This window comes from Chiloscyllium plagiosum, unplaced genomic scaffold (genome assembly GCF_037043375.1).
Source record: "Chiloscyllium plagiosum isolate Xiang-an unplaced genomic scaffold, Cpla_swu_hap1 HiC_scaffold_3, whole genome shotgun sequence".
Lineage (NCBI taxonomy): Eukaryota > Metazoa > Chordata > Chondrichthyes > Orectolobiformes > Hemiscylliidae > Chiloscyllium > Chiloscyllium plagiosum.
Window position 1 is genome coordinate 110,909,791 of NW_028270141.1, and position 21,271 is coordinate 110,931,061.

Here is a 21,271-nt window from a genome sequence, read left to right on the forward strand (position 1 = left end):
GAGAAAACAGAGTTGACTTTTCGAATTTGACACTTCTTCAGAACTTCCTGATGGAGGGCTCTGGCCTGAAACGTGGATTCTCCTGCTCCCCGGGCGCTGCCTGACCTGCTGTACTTTCCCAGCACCACACTCTCGGCTCTGATCGCCAGCATCTGCAGTCCTCACTGCCTCCTGACTCTTCAGAACTGGCTGCCAGACCTGCTGAGTTTCTCCAGCACTTCACAGCTCTGTCATCGTTCTCGCCATTTCTCTACACTGCACCCTCTTCAGTGACTCTGCAGGAACTGCGCACACACAGTGCAAACGTGATCCAACCGAGGTGCGTTTCGACTTTTCGCAAAAACGGTTGTTATGTGACAGGGACGACGGGCTCCCGCACTGACGGCGGCCGAAGGTATGACATCACAAAGCAGCACCCCAGTGTTATTGTGACGTTGCCCGGTTCGCGGGTGAAAGAGCGCTTCGAATTGAATCGGCGGCGAGAGCCAATGCTTCCGCCGAGAGAGGTTTGACTCCTGTCGGTTCCCGTGCACTCTCCCCCAACGCTCGTGGCGTCCTGTTGCCTTGCAACGCTAACGGACTTCCAACGGCTGCAGGCTTCGACTTTCAGGCCGCGTTGTCAGGAGGGTAAACCTTCAAGAATCCTCATTCGTACTATCCGATGTAGATTGTAAACCCTTGAGACTTTTCGTTTTGCTTTTGTTTTAACCCGGGGGAGTCCCCGCCGAGGGCTCCCTCCGGAATTGAACTGAACGGCAAATGAACACCGAAGGTGCCGCAAACGTGAGAAACTCAGTCGGTCTGGCAGCCTCTGTGGAAAGAGAGAGAGACTGAGAGAAAACAGAGTAAACGTTTTCGAGTCTAGCGACCAGTTCTGCAGAAGGAGCGGGGGAAGCAGGGACCTCGGAAGCGTTAACTCTGTATTTCTCTTTCCACAGACGCAGCCAGACCTGCCGAGTTTCTCCAGCAATGTCTCCGGATTCGAAAAAAGGTTCCGCCCTCTCTTCGCGTCGATTGGTGCAAAGTGTCCGGCTTATGCGTGGCTCTGATTGCCGATTGGCTAATAGCGCTGTCAGTCAAAAATACGTATACGCTCCTGACGTCACGGTGGCGCGTCAGCCAATCCGCGTCCATGTCTCTCCACTCTTGCAGGCACCCTGCCTCTATTCCTGATGAAAGGCTTTTGCCCTAAACGTTGACTTTCCTGTTCCAGATGCTGTCTGACCTGCTGTGCCTTTCCAGCCCCACTCTAATCTTGATTATGATTTCCAGCATCTGCACTCCTTGTTTGTACCTAATCTGTCAATGCTGGGTTGCTGGGGCAATTAGGGGCATCTTATGGGAGCATCTCATTGTGTAGTTGGTACATTGAACTGCAAAATCCTTCACTTGGGGGTCAAACCCCGGCAGAAGTTGCAGGTGGGGTTCTTGCAAGGTAGTCAACCTGTCCTGCTCAAGTGGTCGATTTTTAACAAGTTTTTCAATGGCGGAGAGGTGGCTGAGTGGTCCGATTCAAGCCTCGGGGCGACTATCTGTATAGAGTTTACACATTTCCCCCCCCCCCCCGCCCAGTCTGTGTGGGCTTCCACAATCGAAAGATGTGCAGATTAGGTCGATTGGCTATGCTAAATTAGTGTCCAGGGATATGCAGGCTGGGTGGATGAGTGGAGGGTTACAAAGATAGAGTAGAGGGGGTTGTGTCTAGGTGGGATGCGCTTCAGAAGGTCACTGTGGACTTGATGGGCCGAAAAGCCTGCTTCCACACTCAAGGGATTCTACGAGAGAGGGAGTTTTAGAGTCTTTACTACTCACCTCACACAAGAGAAGGTGGGATCGAAGTAGTTAGGATTTTGGAAGAGTCTTTCAGATTTGAAAGATCAGTGAATGCAGGCTTGGAGACAACAATGGCTGAGGTTGCGAAATCTGTAGTCAGTGTGCTATTGGACAGGGAGCCACTAAGAATTGGCCAGGATCATATTTAGGGACTAAATGGATCTGGAGGAACTCAGGCAGGCAGTGAAGAGGTTACTTGATCGTCGATTAGTTACTTGATCAGTTGGTTGGATGGCTGGTTTGTGATGTCGCGTGATTCCAACAGCATGGGTTCAAATCCATATCAGCCGAGATCGCAGTGAAAATATCACTGCCTCACCCTTGCCCATCACGAGAGGTGTAGTGACCTTCAAGTTAAACCACTGCCATTCAATACTCTGTCTCTATTAAGAGAGCAATCCTATCATCCTGACACTACGGTGACTTGAGTCATAGAGATCTACAGTACAAAAAACACCCATCGCATTCATGCCAGTTGAAAACAAATCATCTAACTATTCTAATCATGTTTACCAGCACTTGGGATTTATCAGCATTTATTTCTTCAGCATTTTTTTTCCCACTATTACTTATTTCCTTCAATATCTCCTTCTCTTTTACTTGCTTCCATGTCATTTCTGGGAACTTAGTTGTGTCTTCTTATAGAGTCATACAGCATTGAAACAGGCACTTTGGCCCAAATCATCCAGATTTCCTAAACAGAACTAGTCCTATTTTCCTGCATTTGGCCCATAAATTCCTAGACCCATGTCACCATTTAAAGTGAAAAGTAACAATTTTATTTTTTTAAAGTCTAACAGAGCATATTAACTAACAGCTACCTACAACTCCTTTCTCTAACCAGCTTTTACTTTCCCTTCTGCAATACTGGTCCGATAAAACCCCTGAATAAAATTTACCGAAAAGTTCAAATTTCAAAACCAGCCAACTATCGAATCTTATCTTTGTATCTTCCTCAGTAGATTCGCTGTCCAGGTCGGCGTCAAATTTTTTTTCTCTGTGCAAACTCCTTCTCTAGACAGGTACTTCTCAGATAGTTCTCACTAGCAGCCTCCTTTTGTTGGTCTTTTGGCAGTTCTCCTTGCCGCTCTGACTAACTGTTGCAAAATGTCTGATTTTATACCTCAAAGCATCAGATTGTTTCATTGATGTTAATATTGTCAAAATACTTGATTGAGTATAGTATCTTGGGGCGTAATTTAAACTGGTCGAATTTGAATTTTTGTCTCATAGCAACCCAGATACTGCTAGCTGCTGGATCAAATGTAACATGTACTCTGTGTGCTTGCTAAGTCCTTCAAATCTCTTAAAGGTACAGTACATCTCTACACCTTCATAACACTATCCATCTGCCTATCCAAATGTCTTTTAAATGTTGTAATTGTACCAGCCTCTATTAATTCATTTGCCAGCTTGTTCCTTGTATGCACCACCCTTTGTGTAAAGATGTTGCCCCACAGGTCCCTTTTAAATCTTTCCTTTTTTACGTTAAACCTTTGCCCCCTCTAGTTTTGTACTCCGCTACTCTGGGAAAAACACCTTGGCAATTCTCCTCTATACTCCTCATGATTTTATAAGCCTCTACAAGATCACCCCTCAGCCTCCTTTCCTCCAGGTAAAAAAATCCCAGCATTTCCTTATAACGCAAGCCTTTGAGTCTTGGTAACATCCTTCTAAATCTCTTTTGCATCCTTTCCAATTTAATAACACCCTACAGCAGGGCAACCAAAATTACACCAATGGCCTGACTATTGACTTGTACAACCTTAATATGATGTCCCAGCTCCCTGTATTTAATGCTTTGACTGATGAAGACAAGTGTAGCAAATGCCTTCTTCATACCCTTTCTACCTGTTATACCATCTTCAAAGACTTAGGTACCCACATCCCTTGGTCAGTCTGTTTGACAACGCTCCCTAGGGCCCTACCATCAACTGGGTATGCCCTTCCCTGGTTTGGCTTACCAAAACACAATACCTCGCCCTTATCTGAATTAAGCTCCATGTGCCATGTCTTGGCCCACTGGCCCAGTTGATCAAGATCTCATTGTACTTTTGGATAACCTCCTTCACTGTCCACTGTACCAGCAATTTTGGTGTCATCTGCAAATTTATTAATCATGCCTCCTACATTCTCATCCAAATTATTTATGTAAATGACAAACAATGGACCCAGCATCAATCCTTGCAGCATACCACTGAACTCCAGTTTAAAGTCAACACCTCTGCTTCATTATCCAGCTAAATGAGACTGCCATCTTGGTTTCATTGTTCCAGATTTACAACAATCCTCAACCATCGCCCTTTTGCCTCTTACCTTACAGCCCATTTTGTATCCAATTGGCTAGCTCTCCTTGGATCACATGTGACCTAGCCTTTCTTCTCTAAAGACAGGAAGAAAAATAGTTGTTTAATTGCTTTTCCATTGCCTGTTCTCCATTATCAATACTGTAAAGGGCCTACAGTTACCTTCACTACTCATTCTTTTCCATTTTACATTCTTGTAGAAGCTCTTATCGTCCACTTTTAAGTTCCTTGTGAATATGATCTCATACTCTATTTTTCCACTTTAAATTAACCTCGTGCTTCTCCTTTCCTGAATTAAACTGCTCCCAGTCGTCAGGCTTGCAACTTTTTCTAGCAACTTTTTATATACCGCCTCTTTGGATCTAATGCTGGCCTGTTTGGGCCACTTTTCCTGTTTTGGCTGAAATAAAATACACTGAATCCAAGATTGGATGTTAGATTAAATAAACGGTGGACAGGACTCAAACGTGATGGAGAGGTACAGCTAAGTATTGCAAGCATCCATTGAATGTATATTTGTGGGTAATGTTAGACTGGGCCCATGAGTAAATCTGGCTATGATCAGGCAATAACAATGAAACCAAGATGGCAGTCTCATTTAGCTGGATAATGAAGCAGAGGTGTTGACTTAGAACACCAGTTATTTCCATTCACACTGCAGAGAGGTTACAGACAGGGAGAAAAAAGAATTCCACAGTCACAGAGAATTATGTGAAAAATTGAGCGATGAAACCACTTGAGAAAATAAAGGGAGGCTAGACCTGTGAAGGCAGTTAACTAAAGCATCCTACCTTTCGATTTCTTTGAGGCAATTTACATTTCCTGAGAACACAGCAGCATTTACACTATCAACTGGAAGGACGATCAGTTGAGTGGATAGTGGATTTGTCATCAATGGGATTTGGAGGTGTTTTCTTTGACAAGATATAGAGTCATAGAGATGTACAGCATGGAAATAGACTCTTCGGTCCAACCCGTCCATGCCGACCAGATATCCCAACCCAATCTAGTCCCACCTGCCAGCACCCGGCCCATATCCCTCCAAACCCTTTCTATTCATATACCCATCCAAATGCCTATTAAATGTTGCAATTGTACCAGCCTCCACCACATCCTCTGGCAGCTCATTCCATACATGTACCATCCTCTGCGTGAAAAAGTTGCCCCTTAGGTCTCTTTTATATCTTTCCCCTCACCCTAAACCTATGCCCTCTAGTTCTGAACATACCAACCCCAGGGAAAAGACTTTGTCTATTTATCCTATCCATGCCCCTCATAATTTTGTAAGCCTCTATAAGGTCACCCCTCAGCCTCCGAAGCTCCAGGGAAAACAACCCCAGCCTGTTCAACCTCTCCCTATAGCTCAAATCCTCCAACCCTAGCAACATCCTTGTAAATCTTTTCTGAACCCTTTCATGTTTCACAACATCTTTTGGATAGGAAGGAGACCAGAATTGCACGCAATATTCCAATAGTGGCCTAACCAATGTCCAGTACTGCCGCAACATGACCTCCCAACTCCTGTACTCAATACTCTGACCGATAAAGGAAAGCATACCAAACGCCGCCTTCACTATCCTACCTACCTGCGACTCCATTTTCAAGGAGCTATGAACCTGCACTCCAAGGTCTCTTTGTTCAGCAACACTCCCTAGGACCTTTCCATTAGGTGTATAAGTCCTACTAAGATTTGCTTTCCCAAAATGCAGCACCTCACATTCATCTGAATTAAACTCCATCTGCCACCTCTCAGTCCATTGGCCCATCTGGTCCAGATCCTGAGGTAACCCTCTTCGCTGTCCACTTTACCCCTAATTTTGATTTCGTCTGCAAACTTACTAACTGTACACTTATGCTCGCATCCAAATCATTTATGTAAATGACCATAAGTAGAGGGCCCAGCACCGATCCTTGTGGCACTCCACTGGTCACAGGCCTCCAGTCTGAAAAACAACCCTCCACCACCACCCTCTGTCTTCTACCTTTGAGCCAGTTCGGTATCGAAATGGCTAGTTCTCCCTGTATTCCAAGAGATCTAACCTTGCTAATGAGTCTCCCATGGGAAACCTTGATGAATGCCGTATTGAAGTCCATATAGATCACATCTGCTGCTCTGCCCTCATCAATCTTCTTTGTTACTTCTTCAAAAAGTTCAATCAAGTTAGTGAGACATGATTTCCCACGCACAAAGCTATGTTGACTATCCTGAATCAGTCCTTGCCTTTCCAAATACATGTAAATTCTGTCCCTCAGGATTCCCTCCAACAACCTGCCCACCACCGAGGTCAGGCTCACTGGTCTATAGTTCCCTGGCTTGTCTTTACGACCCTTCTTAAACAGTGGCACCACGTTTGCCAACCTCCAGTCTTCCGGCACCTCACCTGTGACTATCGATGATACAAATATCTCAGCAAGAGGCCCAGCAATCACTTCTCTTGCTTCCCACAGAGTTCTCGGGTACACCTGATCAGGTACTGGGGAATTATCCACCTTTAATTGTTTCAATACATCCAGCACTTCCACCTCTGTAATCTGGACATTTTGCAAGATGTCACCATCTCCCTACAGTCTATATCTTCCATATCCTTTTCCACAGTAAATACTGATGCAAAATATTCATTTAGTATCTCCCCCATTTTCTGTGGCTCCACACAAAGGCCGCCTTGCTGATCTTTGAGGGGCCCTATTCTCTCCCTAGTTTCCCTTTTGTCCTTAATATATTTGTAAAACCTCTTTAGATTCTTCTTAATTCTATTTGCCAAAGCTATCTCATGTCCCTGGTTTGCCCTCCTGATTCCCCTCTTAAGTATACTCCTACTTTCTTTATACTCTAAGGATTCACTCGATCTATCCTGTCTATACCTGACATATGCTTCCTTCTTTTTCTTAACCAAACCCTCAATTTCTTTAGTCATCCAGCATTCCCTATACCTACCAGCCTTCCCTTTCACCCTGACAGGAATATACTTTCGCTGGATTCTTGTTATTTCATTTCTGAAGACTTCCCATTTTCCAGCCGTCCCTTTACCTGTGAACAATTGCCTCCAATCAGCTTGTGAAAGTTCTTGCCTAATACTGTCAAAATTGGCCTTTCTCCAATTTAGAACTTCAACTTTTAGATCTGGTCTATCCTTTTCCATCAGTATTTTAAAACTAATAGAATTATGGTCGCTGGCCCCAAAGTGCTCCCCCACTGACACCTCAGTCACCTGCCCTGCCTTATTTCTCAAGAGTAAGTCAAGTTTTGCACCTTCTCTAATAGGTACATCCACATACTGAATCAGATAACTGTCTTGTACACACTTAAGAAATTCCTCTCCATCAAAACCTTTAACACTATGGCAGTCCCAGTCGATGTTTGGTTCAAAGACAGCATGGCATGAGAAGAAGTTTTATTGTCGGAGCTGAGTCTGAAGGACTGGTGTTAGTTGTTTCATTGGGTAGTATGTAGAAGGCAACTGAATGCAAAAGAATTTCACAAGCCCTTTACATTTGGCGCTGACACTTTTAGGCAGGAAATAAGGGGGAAGGGACATAGTCAGGAGAGGATCTTTTTGCTGTCCGTCCTGATGATATCTTGGTGTATTGATGATTCTAAACTGAGAAGATGTCTGGTGGGATCAACTGGATCTGACATTAGTGACTAAGCTATTTGCATGCTGGCTTCACTGAAATTTGTGCCTGAATGCATTTTAAGCTGAATCACTTAGGTTGGGCTTGGATGATATATGTGTAGATGATAAGGTCAGTAGTTGGGATCAACCAGTCTGCATTTTCTCAAGCCTTTCTTCAGATATACTCTTTCTTGGATTGAGATCCTATTCTTTTTTTTGATTGTAGAGTCCTTTTCTGAAGAAATTAGTTCCGAACATATTGGTATCATGAGTCATAAACTCAGCAAGGAGGAGATAGAGGAGCAATTTGAGCAGTTCTTGAAAGAGGTACGTTTATTATGTTTTGCTATTGTATCTTGCAAAGACTTGTATTTAACAACAATTTACATGAGGTGATGTTTGGGCTGTATGATCCTTTCAAGTTGTGTAAAGGCATATACCTTGCCTAACAAGTTATAGATTGTGACTTGAACTTGGGAGCTTCAGGTGGCTATCGACTGAGCAACTGGCCTACAAGTAATATGTTAGAATGTTGTCTAATAGAACCGGAAGGTCCGATGGAATGTTTTCTCTTTCTAATCTATATGAGAAAATCTAGTCTAAAGTGAGACTATGGGCTTTTTCAACCTGTTACTTGTGCATTTAAATTAAAATACTCTGAAATGAGTAAATATGATGTAAGGTATGCACTTCACCATTTATTTTGTTATTTGGATTCTGAACAGGTGGTATGCTTCGTGTATGAAGGAGTTTAATGGTTAAGTTCTAAAACCACGATAAGAGTGAGAGATTTCCTGGTGTGATAATGGGAAATATATTTTGAGTTTTATAAGAAGGAAGAGTATAATACTGAAAAATCTTTTTTAACCTGCTTTCAATTAGAAGAATGAGAAGCTGGTGTTTTTGCTTGGGGGAAAAACATGGCTTAGAACACTTTAGGTTTCAATTTGCAGAGGTCCTGGTAAAAATTAGCTGTGTGAATTGGTTATCCTGAAGGAAGGAGATAGTTTAGAACTGTTAGGAAATAGATTATCTTAGTATAAGGATTTTAGTTTAAAAGTTCCAAAATGTATGGTTGGAATACTGAATGGCTTTTTCAGAGCTGAGAAAGTCTAAGCTCACTTGTATGACTAATCAAGCAAGAGGCTTTCAAACTCTCAAAGCAAAAGAAAGTTCAGTTAAACCAATAGATGCAAACATGATGCAAACTCTCTCTTGTGTTTGAGAGCTATAAAATTATAGCTTTGGAATAGATGATTTGTATTTTACTGTATCTTAAAATCTCTCAATATTGTGGTTTACTTTATATTATATTTTCTGTTGTGTACTAAATTTCTATGTTGTTGTTAAAAACCAAAATTGTATTCTTATGTTTCTGTGAAATACCACCTTGTTAAATAAAAACAAAAGAAAGTCTTATTTATTGAGCCAGATTTCAATCTGGGATAATATCAACTGGGATCATAACTGTAGTTGTGTTCACTTGTATAATATTTTAAACATACACATGCTATAAGTATGATACACTCCTCTGAGCCTCAATTAAAATAATTTTCTTCTCCACAGTTGCACTGATGTGGGCTGTGCAACTCTAATCTGTACAGAATCAGTCAATTTATGTTTAATTCAACTTTTTCAATATTATTGTCCCTGCAAAAAAGGACATTGAAAATGTTGAGTCTTGTTAAATGAAGTGCACATGAATTTTTAATGAAATACTAAATGTCATTGCAAATGAACAACCGATTTAGCTCTGAAAGGTTAATCATCGTGTCACACTTATTTAAGATGAAGGAAGAAAGATGTGATGATGGGATGCCACAAATAGTAACAAAAAGTATTTCAATGCTATTTCTTTGTATTTGATAGATACAGAGATTGTGATCTACTAGAACTTAAAAAGCATGACATGGAAAGAAAATTAAGCAATATTAAATTTAGCCAGGGCTTTTACAACCTTGGACTGTCCCAATATATTCCATAGCTAATGAATACTTTTATAGTGATGGCATTATTGTAACTTAGAGAAACACTGTCTTTACTTTAAATTTAATTAAAAATATAAAATGCCTGCAGAGAACATAGTGGTCCATAGTGTAAAAATGTGTCTTATAATACATATACAGAATATCATGGAAAGGAACAGTTCTGAGATGGAGTTCCAAGATAGAATCTGAATTATAAAACTGATGTAGAAGTGTATAAAGTTAGTTTTCAGAATCATCCCTTTTCACACCAGTGTGGTGGTGGTGGTGGTTATGTTTCTTGTGAGTGAATTTCCTAATTTCCCTCCTCAGTTCTCATATCCCTTAATTCAAATATGCATTCTAATTTTGAATGTGAGATAGAAAATATCATAAATCAGGCTAGATGTGATCTTGAGGCTGCCTTCTGTAAAGAGGTTTGTTAGATTCTCTGTTCTCAATTGTTGCCAGGATTTTGTGATCAGCAACTTCAAGGAAAACTGCTGACCTAGATCGAGCAATCTCTAATGTGGGTTTCATTTTTTTATAAAGTTAATTTGAGTCTAGCACCAAATTGGGGGATCTTCCAACTAAGTATGATGGCAACAATTAGTATAATTTATCAGTGACATTAAGGTTTTATCTCACCCAGTCAACTAGAAAGTCAAATTCTTTGCTAATCCATCACTTGTAAGAAATTTTACAGGCATAAAAACAAAGAATGGAACATGATATTGGAAGCTGAGGTATTATGAACTGTCTTAAAAAATATCGTAAACAATGGAACTCTTACTAAAATAGAGAAAAACAATAAATTTAAAATAAGTTTCCAAGGCCAAAAAAAAGATCTGCAGTATCTAGACCTTATTAACTACAAAAAAATCTAGTAACACATCTCTAACAAGGGGAGGAGTTTATAAACTGTGCTAGAAGTTCAGCCACCTCTCATTGGCACGAAAGTGGATGGAGCTCGAATTTATCCTGCATCATGCTTTGCCTTGTTACAAATAATTTTAACCAGATTTTGAATTAGATTCTAAGCAAGTTTCAATAACTATTTTTCACACATTTGGAATTCCTTCCAGAAGATGGTATTTGAGGAAATTCCAGAAGTCTTGTTTCAGATTGGAAATATTGCTTTGCCTGAAGATTTTGTAGATTAAAACCAATTATTGGATTTTTATCAAACCTTGAGCAATCTTTATATTTCTGTTGAAAAATTGTTGACTTTAAATATTGCTCTTGGAAGAAATTATCATTTTGGTAAGGTTATAATTACCTGTATGATATATAGCATTATTCCACTATATTGATTGAAAAAAAAACTAATAATTTTTCATTGAACTATCATGTTCTTTCATCCCATATTATTTTGTTGTTCTGATAGCTATGCACATATTACAGTCTGTTTCAGATGAGTCAGTTGATTTGGAGAATTCACCAAAATCTAATGTTCTGGGTTCACTGGGAAAGCATACAAGGAAAGAAATCAAAAAAGATGCTAACCCATGGTGGATTAATGATAATGATTCTGATGAAGAACGTAAGTAGCTGTTTTGTCCTTGTGCAGTCACAGCATGGTGTCTGTTTCATGAATGCTTGCCACCAGAGGGTAGCAAAGCGTTGCAGTATGGAAGACTTTAAGTGCTTTACTCTAACATCTAAAATGCATCAATCTTTTTTTCATTCCAGATTTTCCATTAAATGGCACATGCTTTAAATCCAAGGTCTAAGCATTATAGATTATTCAGAGCAGTGCTCAAATTTGCATATGGTTTAAAAGTACAAAGTTAAAAATCACACAACACCAGGTTATAGTCCAACAGGTTTAATTGGAAGCACACCAGCTTTCGGAGCGAAAGCTAGTGTGCTTCCAATTAAACCTGTTGGACTATAACTTGGTGTTGTGTGATTTTTAACTTTGTACACCCCAGTGCAACACTGGCATCTCCAAATCATGGCTTAAAAGTAGTTTGTTAAATAGTTTATTAAGAAACAAAAGTTTAAATATAATGCATTGACTGATAGGAAAAGTATCCAATCCATTACAGTTGGGAATGTTTTATTGGTCCTGAAGAATGAGTGGATTAATGAAGCCAATATTTGTAGCTGGGAGCGGCAGTCTCATAGCTGTTCAGTTCTCAAAATAGCAAGATGTGAGGAAGTTAATCCTGCTGTCTCCTCCAGCAGAAGGACACAGCTGCCTGCTGAGGAATGTCTTCGTCTCTCTGATAATCCATTGATTTAGCTTGTTTCTAGAGGGGTTGGTAGTTTACTGTCGTTATTCTGTTGTTCAAATCAATCTGGCTAAAGACCAAAATACAGATGGCCAAGGTATACCCTCCTTCTGGTCTGTCACTTTGGTTGAGCTCATATTTTAATTTATTTTGTACTGGTTGCATTTGTTAATTCCCAAAAGACACTGTATTCCCTTAACTATATCAGCACCTGGAGAGCATCTATCTTTTTGGCTATTATCTTTGTTTTACCTCACCTATGGACTTATTGTGTATTTTCCCAAAGAAAAGAGAAGGAGCTGTCTGCTAGGTAGTGCCTTATAATATCCCTGCCAAAATTATTCCGGAAAGTATCATTTCTTACAATGTGTTTAAACTGAAATTGTAAATTTTCCTTCTATTTTCCTGTTGTTTGGCTTTAATTTAATCTTCTCTGCTTTTCTTATGTTTTTGCACGTCTCTTATCATCTTCATCCAAGAACCCCCACTGAGGAGATTTTCTAAACTGAAAAGACAGCCAGCAGTCATTGATGCTGGCGTTAAAGCAATGGTGAAAGAAATTGGTGATGTGTGTGTTGGAAATGCACTGTGTCAAAGTCCAGTCTCCCAGGAGGGTATTCATTTTTTCCTCATATAAGTATATTGTAAAGTAGATAAGCACCATGTTTTCGTCATGCTAACTAAATTATACTTCTCCATTAGGCTTTTAACAATGCATACAAACTACAGTTTATTATCAAAGCGAGAATAATAGATGTTGCATTTATGGAACATCATTTCATACCTTCGGGATGCCCCAAAACTTTTTGAAGCCAATAGATTACTAAGGGATAATAAAATTTATTTAAACAGCTTTAATATTTTCTAATGCCTAGGGAGCCAAGTAAATACTGTCGGCCCTCACATTGCTATCATTCCATGCTCCCTGTAGGTTGTGAGAGAGTAGCTTGGGTAGTCATGCATACTTTATTAAACAATGAAAATTATCCTCTTGCTGTATATAACTATCTGTAGTCTTAAGATCTGTTTTCAAATAGTGGAAAATCTGTAGTGTAAACATGAATCCTGCTACATAAGGCCATAAGTTATAGGAGTGGAAACCGGCTATACAGCGTATTCAGCCTGCTCGTCAATTCAGTGAGATCATTGCTGATCTGATAATCCTAAACTCCACATTCCCACTCTTTCCCCATAACCCTTGATTCTCTTACTGATTAAAAATTTGTCTATCTTAGCCTTGAATATACTTAATGCCCCAGCCTCAGGAGCCCTTGCAGTAAAGAATTCCACAGATTCACTACCCTCTGAGAAAAGAAATTTCTCCTCATCTCTGTTTTAAATGGGTAACCACTCATTCTGAGATTCTGCCCTCTGATCCTAGACTGTTCCATAAGGGATGTGATAGTCCAGTAGGGTTATGTCTATACCATTAATCAAAGACCCAGGATGAGGAGACCAAGATAATATTTCAGGAGACCTGAGTTTGAATTCCACCATAGCAGATAATGGAATTTGAATTAAATTAAAATCTAGAGTTACAAATCTAATGATTACTATGAAACAGTTGTTATTCATCAGAAAAATCTGGTTCACAAATGTCCTTTTTAGGGAATGAAATCTGCCAGACCTTACCTGGTCTGGTCTACATGTGACTGTAGCATTGTGGTTGACTCTGAACTGCCCTCTGGGCAATAGGGATGGGTGATCACTGATGCCCATATCCCATAAATGAATAAAAGAAAGGGGAACAACCTTTATGACTCTATGACAATGCCTCTATCTCACATGTCAAATCCCCTGAGAATCTTGTATGTTTAAAAAGTCATCTCCCATTCTTCTAAAACTACTCCACCTCATATGTCTGTCTCTCCCTACCCTTCTCTGGACTGCATTCAGTGCCAGTATATCTATCAGTGGCCCAAAAAGTATTCACAGTATGTTTGGTCTGACTAGTGTCTTGTTTAGTTTTAGCAAGATGTCCTATATTTATACTCTGTTCCATTTGAAATAAAGGCCAACCCATTCAATTTGCTTTCCTATTACTCTCTCAACTTGTATGCTAGGTTTTGAGATTTATGCATGAGGACTTCCAAATCCCCCTCTGTTGTAGCTTTCTGTAGTTTTCCTCTATGTAATAAGATATCCCTCCTTACAAAGTGCATAGTGTCACATTTTTCCACATTATATTCCATCCAGCAAGTTTTTGCCCAGTTGCTTTACCTGTTTATGTCTCTACCTAGCTTCTTTCTGTCATCTCCACCACTTATTTGCTACCTATTTTTGAAATATTTCAGTTTTGTGCACTTAAATCTGTCCTTATGTGAATTAGATTAGATTAGATTACTTACAGTGTGCAAACAGGCCCTTCGGCCCAACAAATCCATACTGACCCGCCGAAGCGCATCCACCCAGACCCATTCCCCTACATTTACTACGGGCACTATGGGCAATTTAGCATGGCCAATTCACCTAACCTGCACATTTTTGGACTGTGGAAGGAAACCGGAGCACCCGGAGGAAACCCAAGCAGACACGGGGAGAATGTGCAAACTCCACACAGAGAGTCGCCTGAGGCGGGAATTGAACCCGGGTCTCTGGTGCTGTGAGGCGGCAGTGCTAACCACTGTGCCACTGTGCTGCCCCACTTTAAATTCTTTAAAGTAGGACATCTTGTCCTTCGTAAAACAATTCTTTTTATTTTATCTTTCATTTTCTTTCTTTATGTTGTTATTAATTGAGTTTTAAAAATATAATTAAAGGATTTATTCAGACAGACATAAGAAAACAATTTTCTTTGATCAAAATAATTCAAATCAAGGGGGCATTATTTAAAAAATAGTTATGATGTTTAGAAATTTAATAAAGAGGTGTACAAATGTAGAATTTATTTTTCGAAAGTATGGAGGTGCTAGGTCAGTTACAAATGTCAAATGTGAAAAATAGATGTCAATAAAATTTTTAAAATAGAAGTGTCTGACTAAAGTTCATTGACCTGCATTGTTAAGTCTATTTTACTCTCCATACATGATGTATGACATGCCAAGAATCTCCGGCATTTTCTGTTTCATTTTGGATTTCCAAAATCCGCAGTATTTTGATTTGATATTAAATAGTTTTGATGCTGTTTGACTCTAATAGTTTTTATTTATTGTCAAGAGAGCGGTAGTAAAAATAGAACAGATTTCCACTTCGCTCATTCCTCAACCTGCAAAAGGGAATTAATCCAGATTTATGCAATCGGTTCTCACAATTGTTTTTTATAATTATCATTTTGGTAAATCTGCATGTCACCTGCATTGAGGGCAAAATTACTTTTTTGAGGTGTTAAAAACTGAATGCTTTATAGATAGTCTTCCAAAGGCTCGGGATAGCAAAAGAACTAGTTCCTCAGATTTGTATTGAGTTAAAGGTAAACAACATGTTTGGTCTGTCAGCCTTTTGGAATTGTTTTCAGTGATTTGTGTGCATGGACACCCAAACTATTTTGTTTTTTCAGTTTCTGGTTTCTAGAAATGTTATTGTTTTGATTTGAGTAATATCAGCATTCACATAGTGAAAAAATATGCCTACTTTGCACTAAACCCACTTTCTTTCCACCTTTTCTTGGTAAACGCCAGATGTGCTGGGAGTCAATAGGAGCTTTCTCAAATCACAGAGATTCTCCCAGTCTATTGCAGAGATTGAAGAAGAGCAAAACCAGAAGGAAAGAGAGAGGACGTCTGTATCTATCAGTCAAGACAGTTTGGAACCAAACGGTATGAAATAGTTTGTGAACTTGTTTTAGAAAAAACTGAAATGGGAGTAATATGGAAGACTATGTGTATATTCATTCTGCCATCCAAGAACATCCCTCCATGCTTCAACCTTTTATTACAATATCTTTGATTTGGTATAACATTGAAATTAATTGAATCTTAGTGCACCTAATATTAGATTCAAGACAAAAGCATGGAAAGAAAAGTGATTTATTGTCTTCGATGATGAGAGGAGGGTACTTTCAATTTAATAAATTGTAGATTATTGTTTAAAATGCTTAGCTTTGACATTTTTAAGTGGAAACAGTTGCTATTCATGTGTAGAGAACATTGAATTTGCTATATTCCAAAGGAAACAATGTTTAAAATAAAAATGTAAATTGAGCAGTGTTCTAATAAATTAATTGGTCTGATATACATTTTTTTTAAAGATTCCCTACAGTGTGAAAACAGGTAGTCACCGAGGTGGGAATCAAACCTGGGTCCCTGGTGTTGTGAGGCTGCAGCACTAACTACTGAGCCGCCATGCTGCCATGTACTGAAAAATAGTTCTATTTGTACAAATATGTGCTAAATATGCTCCTCTCGAATATTATGCTGTCATTTTTGTGATGCTGTGAAATCATTTTTCCTCAAAATGCAAAAGTGGCAATTAATTTAAATGTAATACTTTTGCTGAATTCATTGTGATGTATAATTGGCTTGCAATATATTGTTTGTGATTTAAACAAGGGAAATAAATGCTTGGTAGAACTCATTACAAAGTACTCTTCAAAGATAACTGATGTTGTTTTATTCATTTTTAGACTCTGCAATGGCATCAGGACCTCGGCAAAGTACTCCTGGAGTAGGACTGGATACACTTGAAGAAGAGGAAGAGAAAGAGAAGTTCTTTGCTAATCTCGAGAAAGGAGCTTCCTCTACAATTGACTATTCGAAACTAAACAAAGAACTTGAATCCACAGATTCAATACCTCTGGCTACTCTGAATCAGTAAGAAAATTCTCTAAGGGGAACTGCAAATATTCTTCAACAATATGAGACTTGGAGTGTTATCCCACAAGTGTTATTTATAAGGCCATAAGATGTAAGAACAGAATTAGGCCATTAAGCCCATGAGTCTGCTCCGCCATTCAGTGAGATCATGGCTGATCTAATGATCATCAATTCCACTTACCTGCCTTTTCCTTACGGTACTTGATTCCCTGATGGATTAAAAAAAACTTGTCTGTTTCAGCATTGAATATACTGAACAGCCCTCTGCAGTGAAGAATTCCATCATGTCACCATCTTTCGGAATGAATTAATACTTGTACATCTTTGTCTTAAATTACTCCTTTCTCTGAGCCTATGCCCTTTGGTCCTAAACTGTCCCTCAAGGGGAAACAACTTCGCTGCACCTACTAGTCAAGCCCCAAATGTATCACATATTTCCATAAGGTCTCTTTCTTCTAAACTCCAATGAGTGGAGACCCAGACCTAATGACCGCTCCATGTAAGGAAATCCCTGCACACCTGTGGTTTATCTAGTGAACCTTCACTTGTCTTCCTCAAATGCCGGTATATCTATTTTGGAATTATGGTTTTCTTTGAATAAGGCGACCAGAACTATTCAAAGCGTTTTAGATCTGGTCTATCTAGTAGTGTGTATATTTTTATCAAGACTGTCCTATTTTTATACCCATTCCTTTTGACATAAAGGTCAACATTTCATTTCCATTTGCTATTATATGCTGAACTTGGATGCTAGCTTTTTGTGATTTTATGCACAAGGACCCGGAATGGGGGAAGCTCGGTGGCTCAGTGATTGGTACTGCTACACCACAGTGCCGGGACCGGGGTTCGATTCCAGCCTCTGACAACTGTCTGTGTAGAGTTTGCACATTCTCCCCATATCTGTGTGAGTGTCCTCTGGGTGCTCTGGTTTCCTCCCACAGTCCAAACATGCGCAGGCTAGGTGAATTGGCCAAGCTAAATTGCTCATAGCATTCAGGAATTTTTAGTTAGGTGCATTAGTCAGGGGAAATATAGAGTAGGGGAATGGTTTGGGTGTGATACTCTTCAGAGAGTCGCTGTGGACTTGTTGGGCCAAATGGCCTATTTCCACACTGTAGGGATTCAATGAATCTCTAACCCAGAATTGCTCTGTGTTGCAGTTTTTCCTCCATTTAAATAATATCCTACTTTATTCTTCCTGCCCAAATGCATAAGCTCACATTTTCCCACATTAAATTTAATCTGCCAAGTTTTATGCCCACTCAATTAACTGGCCTATATCGTACTGAATACTCTTTATCATCCTTACCACTTGCCTCCCCCAAATTTGTCATCTGTAAACTTGACAGGAGTACAATAATTTCCCTCATCTAAGTCGTTAATATATGTTGTAAATAATATATGGATCCAGCAATGGATCCCTGTGGAACACTATTAGTTACAGGTTATCGTCCTGAAAATACTCCCCTTATCTCAAGTAATCTTCTACCTTTTTTAAAATCCTGAAATGTTACACTTTTTGCTTGTTGCCTCTTGAAAGAATTCTAATAAAATTACTAAACGTGGTTTCTCCATCATGAAGCTGTGCTGATTCTAGAGTCATACAACATGGAAACAAACCCTTCTGAAAAATGTGTTGCTGGAAAAGTGCAGCAGGTCAGGCAGCATCCAAGGAGCAGAAGAATCGACTTTCGGGGATGAGCCCTTCTTCATGAGCCCTGAAGAAGGGCTCATGCCTGAAACGTCGATTCTCCTGCTCCTTGGATGCTGCGCTTTTCCAGTAACACATTTTCAGCTCTGATCTCCAGCATCTGCAGTCCTCACTTTCTCCAACAAACGCTTCTGTCCAACTCTCCATGCCGAACAGGTTTCCCAAACTAAACTAGTCTCACTTGCTGCATATCTGTCTAAAACTTCCCTATTCATATATCTATCCCAATGTCTTTACCAATCCCCCTACCACTCCTCTGGCAGTTTCTTCCATATAAGCACCACCCTCTGTGTAAAGGTTGGCCCTCAAGTCTCTTTTAAATTTTTACCTCTCATTTAAAACCTATGCCCTCTACTTTTGAAAAAGATTGTTGCAATTTACCTTATCTATGCCTGTAATGATTTTATAAACCTCTATACGATCACACTTCAACCTCCTACATTCTAGGGGGGAAAAGTCTCAGCCTATCCAGCCTCTCCTTCTAACTTATACCCTTCAGTCCTGGTAACATCCTTGTAAACGTTTCTGCACTCTTTCCAATTTAATACATCTTTCCTACAGTAGGACTATCAGAAGTGTATGCAATATTCTAAAAATGGCCTCACCAATATCCTGTACTGCTGCAACATGATGTCCCACCTCATATACTCAGTGCCCTGACCAATGAAAGCAAGTGTGCCAAATGCCTTCTTCACCACCCTGTCTACTGGTGGTGCCACTTTCAAGGAACTATGTCTTTGATTGACAACACGCCCCAGGCCCCTGCCATTAAGCTGTGCTCTGTTTTTATTACCAAACTGCAACACCTTGCATTTATCTAAATTAAACTCTGACTGCCATTCCTTAGCCCATTGGCACAATTGATCAATAACCCATTATACTCTTAGATTACTTCCTTCACTGTCCACTGTACCACCAATTTTGATGTCATCTGCAAACTAACCATGCTTCCCATATTCCCATATCCAAGTCGTTTTTATATAAATGTAATACAACAATGGACCAAGTACTGCTGGTCATAGGCCTTTAGTTTGAAAAACAATCTTTTGCCACCACCTTTTGTCTGTTGTATCCAATTGGCTAGTTCTCCCTGAATTCATGCTATAACTACTGACCAGTTTACCATGTGGAACCTTGTAAAGGCCATGCCAAAGGCAATATAGACAATGTATACCATTCTGCCATCATTTATTCTTTGATTATGTCCCACAAAAAAAATCAATCAAGCTTGTCACCACAATTTTCTACACACAAAGCCATGCTGACTATCCCTAATCATCCTCTCCAAATGCATGTAAATCCTGTATCTCAGAATCCACTCCACAACTTACCTACCACTGACCTCAGACTCCTTGGTGTCTGCATGATTTTATTATGTATTTCTAAATGCTGTGTTATTAGATCCTCTTTAATAGACTGTAAATTTTCTCAATTACAGATGTTAAGCTAACTAGCCAATATTTACTTGTTTTTATCTCGCCTTTTTTTTGAATAAGGATGTTACATTGGCAGTTTTTCAATCCTGTGGAACTGTTCCAGAATCTACTAATTCTTGGAAGATTATTACAAGTGCATTCGCCTTCTCTGAGGCTGAGTCCTAGGATATTAAAAGGGAATCAGCCAATGAGATCTAGGGGATTTACAAAACTTTAGCCCCATTATTTTCCCTTGGATCGTTACTCTATGATTTGATATTGTTTCTATTTTCTCTCCCATCCCTGACTTGCCTCTGGTTATTCTGTATTTTGGAATGCTATTTGTATTTTCTACCAGGTAGACTGATGCAAAGCATTTCTTCACCTTCTCTGCCATTTCTTGATTTCCCCATTATTATTTCCCCAGTCTCATTATCTAAGGGATCTGTGTTCCCTTTGGCCTCTGTTTTACTCCTTAGATAGTCAAAGAAACTCTTACTTGATGTTTTAATGGTATTTGCTAGTTTACCTCCATTTATTTTCTCCACCTTTTTTTTGATTATCATTTTTGTTGGCATTTACAACTTTTCAAATTCTTTGACTTACTGTTGATCTTTTTTCAGGCTTTGTTTTTTTCAGTTTGGTCCTATCTTTAATTTGTTAAGTTAACGATGGTTGATTTATTCCCTTCCCTTCTTCATGACCGGAATATTTCTTTCCTGTGAGTCATGAAGTATTTTCTTAAATGTCTGCCATTTTCATCAACTGTCTTTTCTGCTAAACTCCTTTCCTAGTCCGCTGCAACCAACTCTGCCTTCATCCTTTTTGATAACCCTTTGTTTCAGTTTTGCACAGTTGTTTCCAACCATATTTCTCCCTTTCAAACTTAATGCTAAATTCTGCTATATTATGATCACTGTTCCCTTGGAGATTTCTTACACTGAAGTCATGTATTAAATCTGTCTCATTACACATTACCAAATCCAAAGTAGCCTGATCCCTTGTTTGATTCATGACATATAGTTCTAGGAAGCTGCCCCAAATACGTTATATAAATTTTTCCTCATGGCTACCTCTGCTAATCTGATTTTACCAATCTATATGAAGATTAAAGCCACCCATGATTAGCGTACTGCCTATTTACATGCGCTCATTACCTCCTGATATAGTCTCTGTCCTATCGTTTATCTACTGTTAAGGTACCTATATAGTTTACTTCCACCAGCGTTTTCTTGCTTTCATTTTGTGTTAGCACCCTCCATGTGGATTTTGCAAATTCTGGTCAAAGATCATTTCTTGATATTGTATTTATTCCATCTTGTACCTACAAAGCTAACTTGCTGCTCTTTCCTTCCTGTCTATCCTTTCAAAAGTCCTGAAAATGTAGTCCCCAACTTTGATCTCTTGTAACACTCTCCTTAATGGCTATAAGATCATACT

The 21,271-nt window shown here is 39.5% G+C and overlaps 1 protein-coding gene across 1 annotated transcript in view; it reads left to right on the forward strand.

The window, feature by feature from the left end:
• Nucleotides 1–407: 407 nt before the first annotated feature.
• cep162 (centrosomal protein 162) overlaps nt 408–21,271 on the forward strand; it is a 134,416-nt gene continuing 113,552 nt past the window's right edge. Inside the window, exons 1-6 of the mRNA XM_043686982.2 lie at nt 408–627; nt 7,980–8,080; nt 11,122–11,260; nt 12,434–12,568; nt 15,572–15,709; nt 16,516–16,702. Coding sequence (XP_043542917.2) covers nt 8,021–8,080; nt 11,122–11,260; nt 12,434–12,568; nt 15,572–15,709; nt 16,516–16,702 — 659 coding nt within the window. The 5' untranslated portion in view covers nt 408–627; nt 7,980–8,020. The remainder of the gene's footprint in view (nt 628–7,979; nt 8,081–11,121; nt 11,261–12,433; nt 12,569–15,571; nt 15,710–16,515; nt 16,703–21,271) is intronic.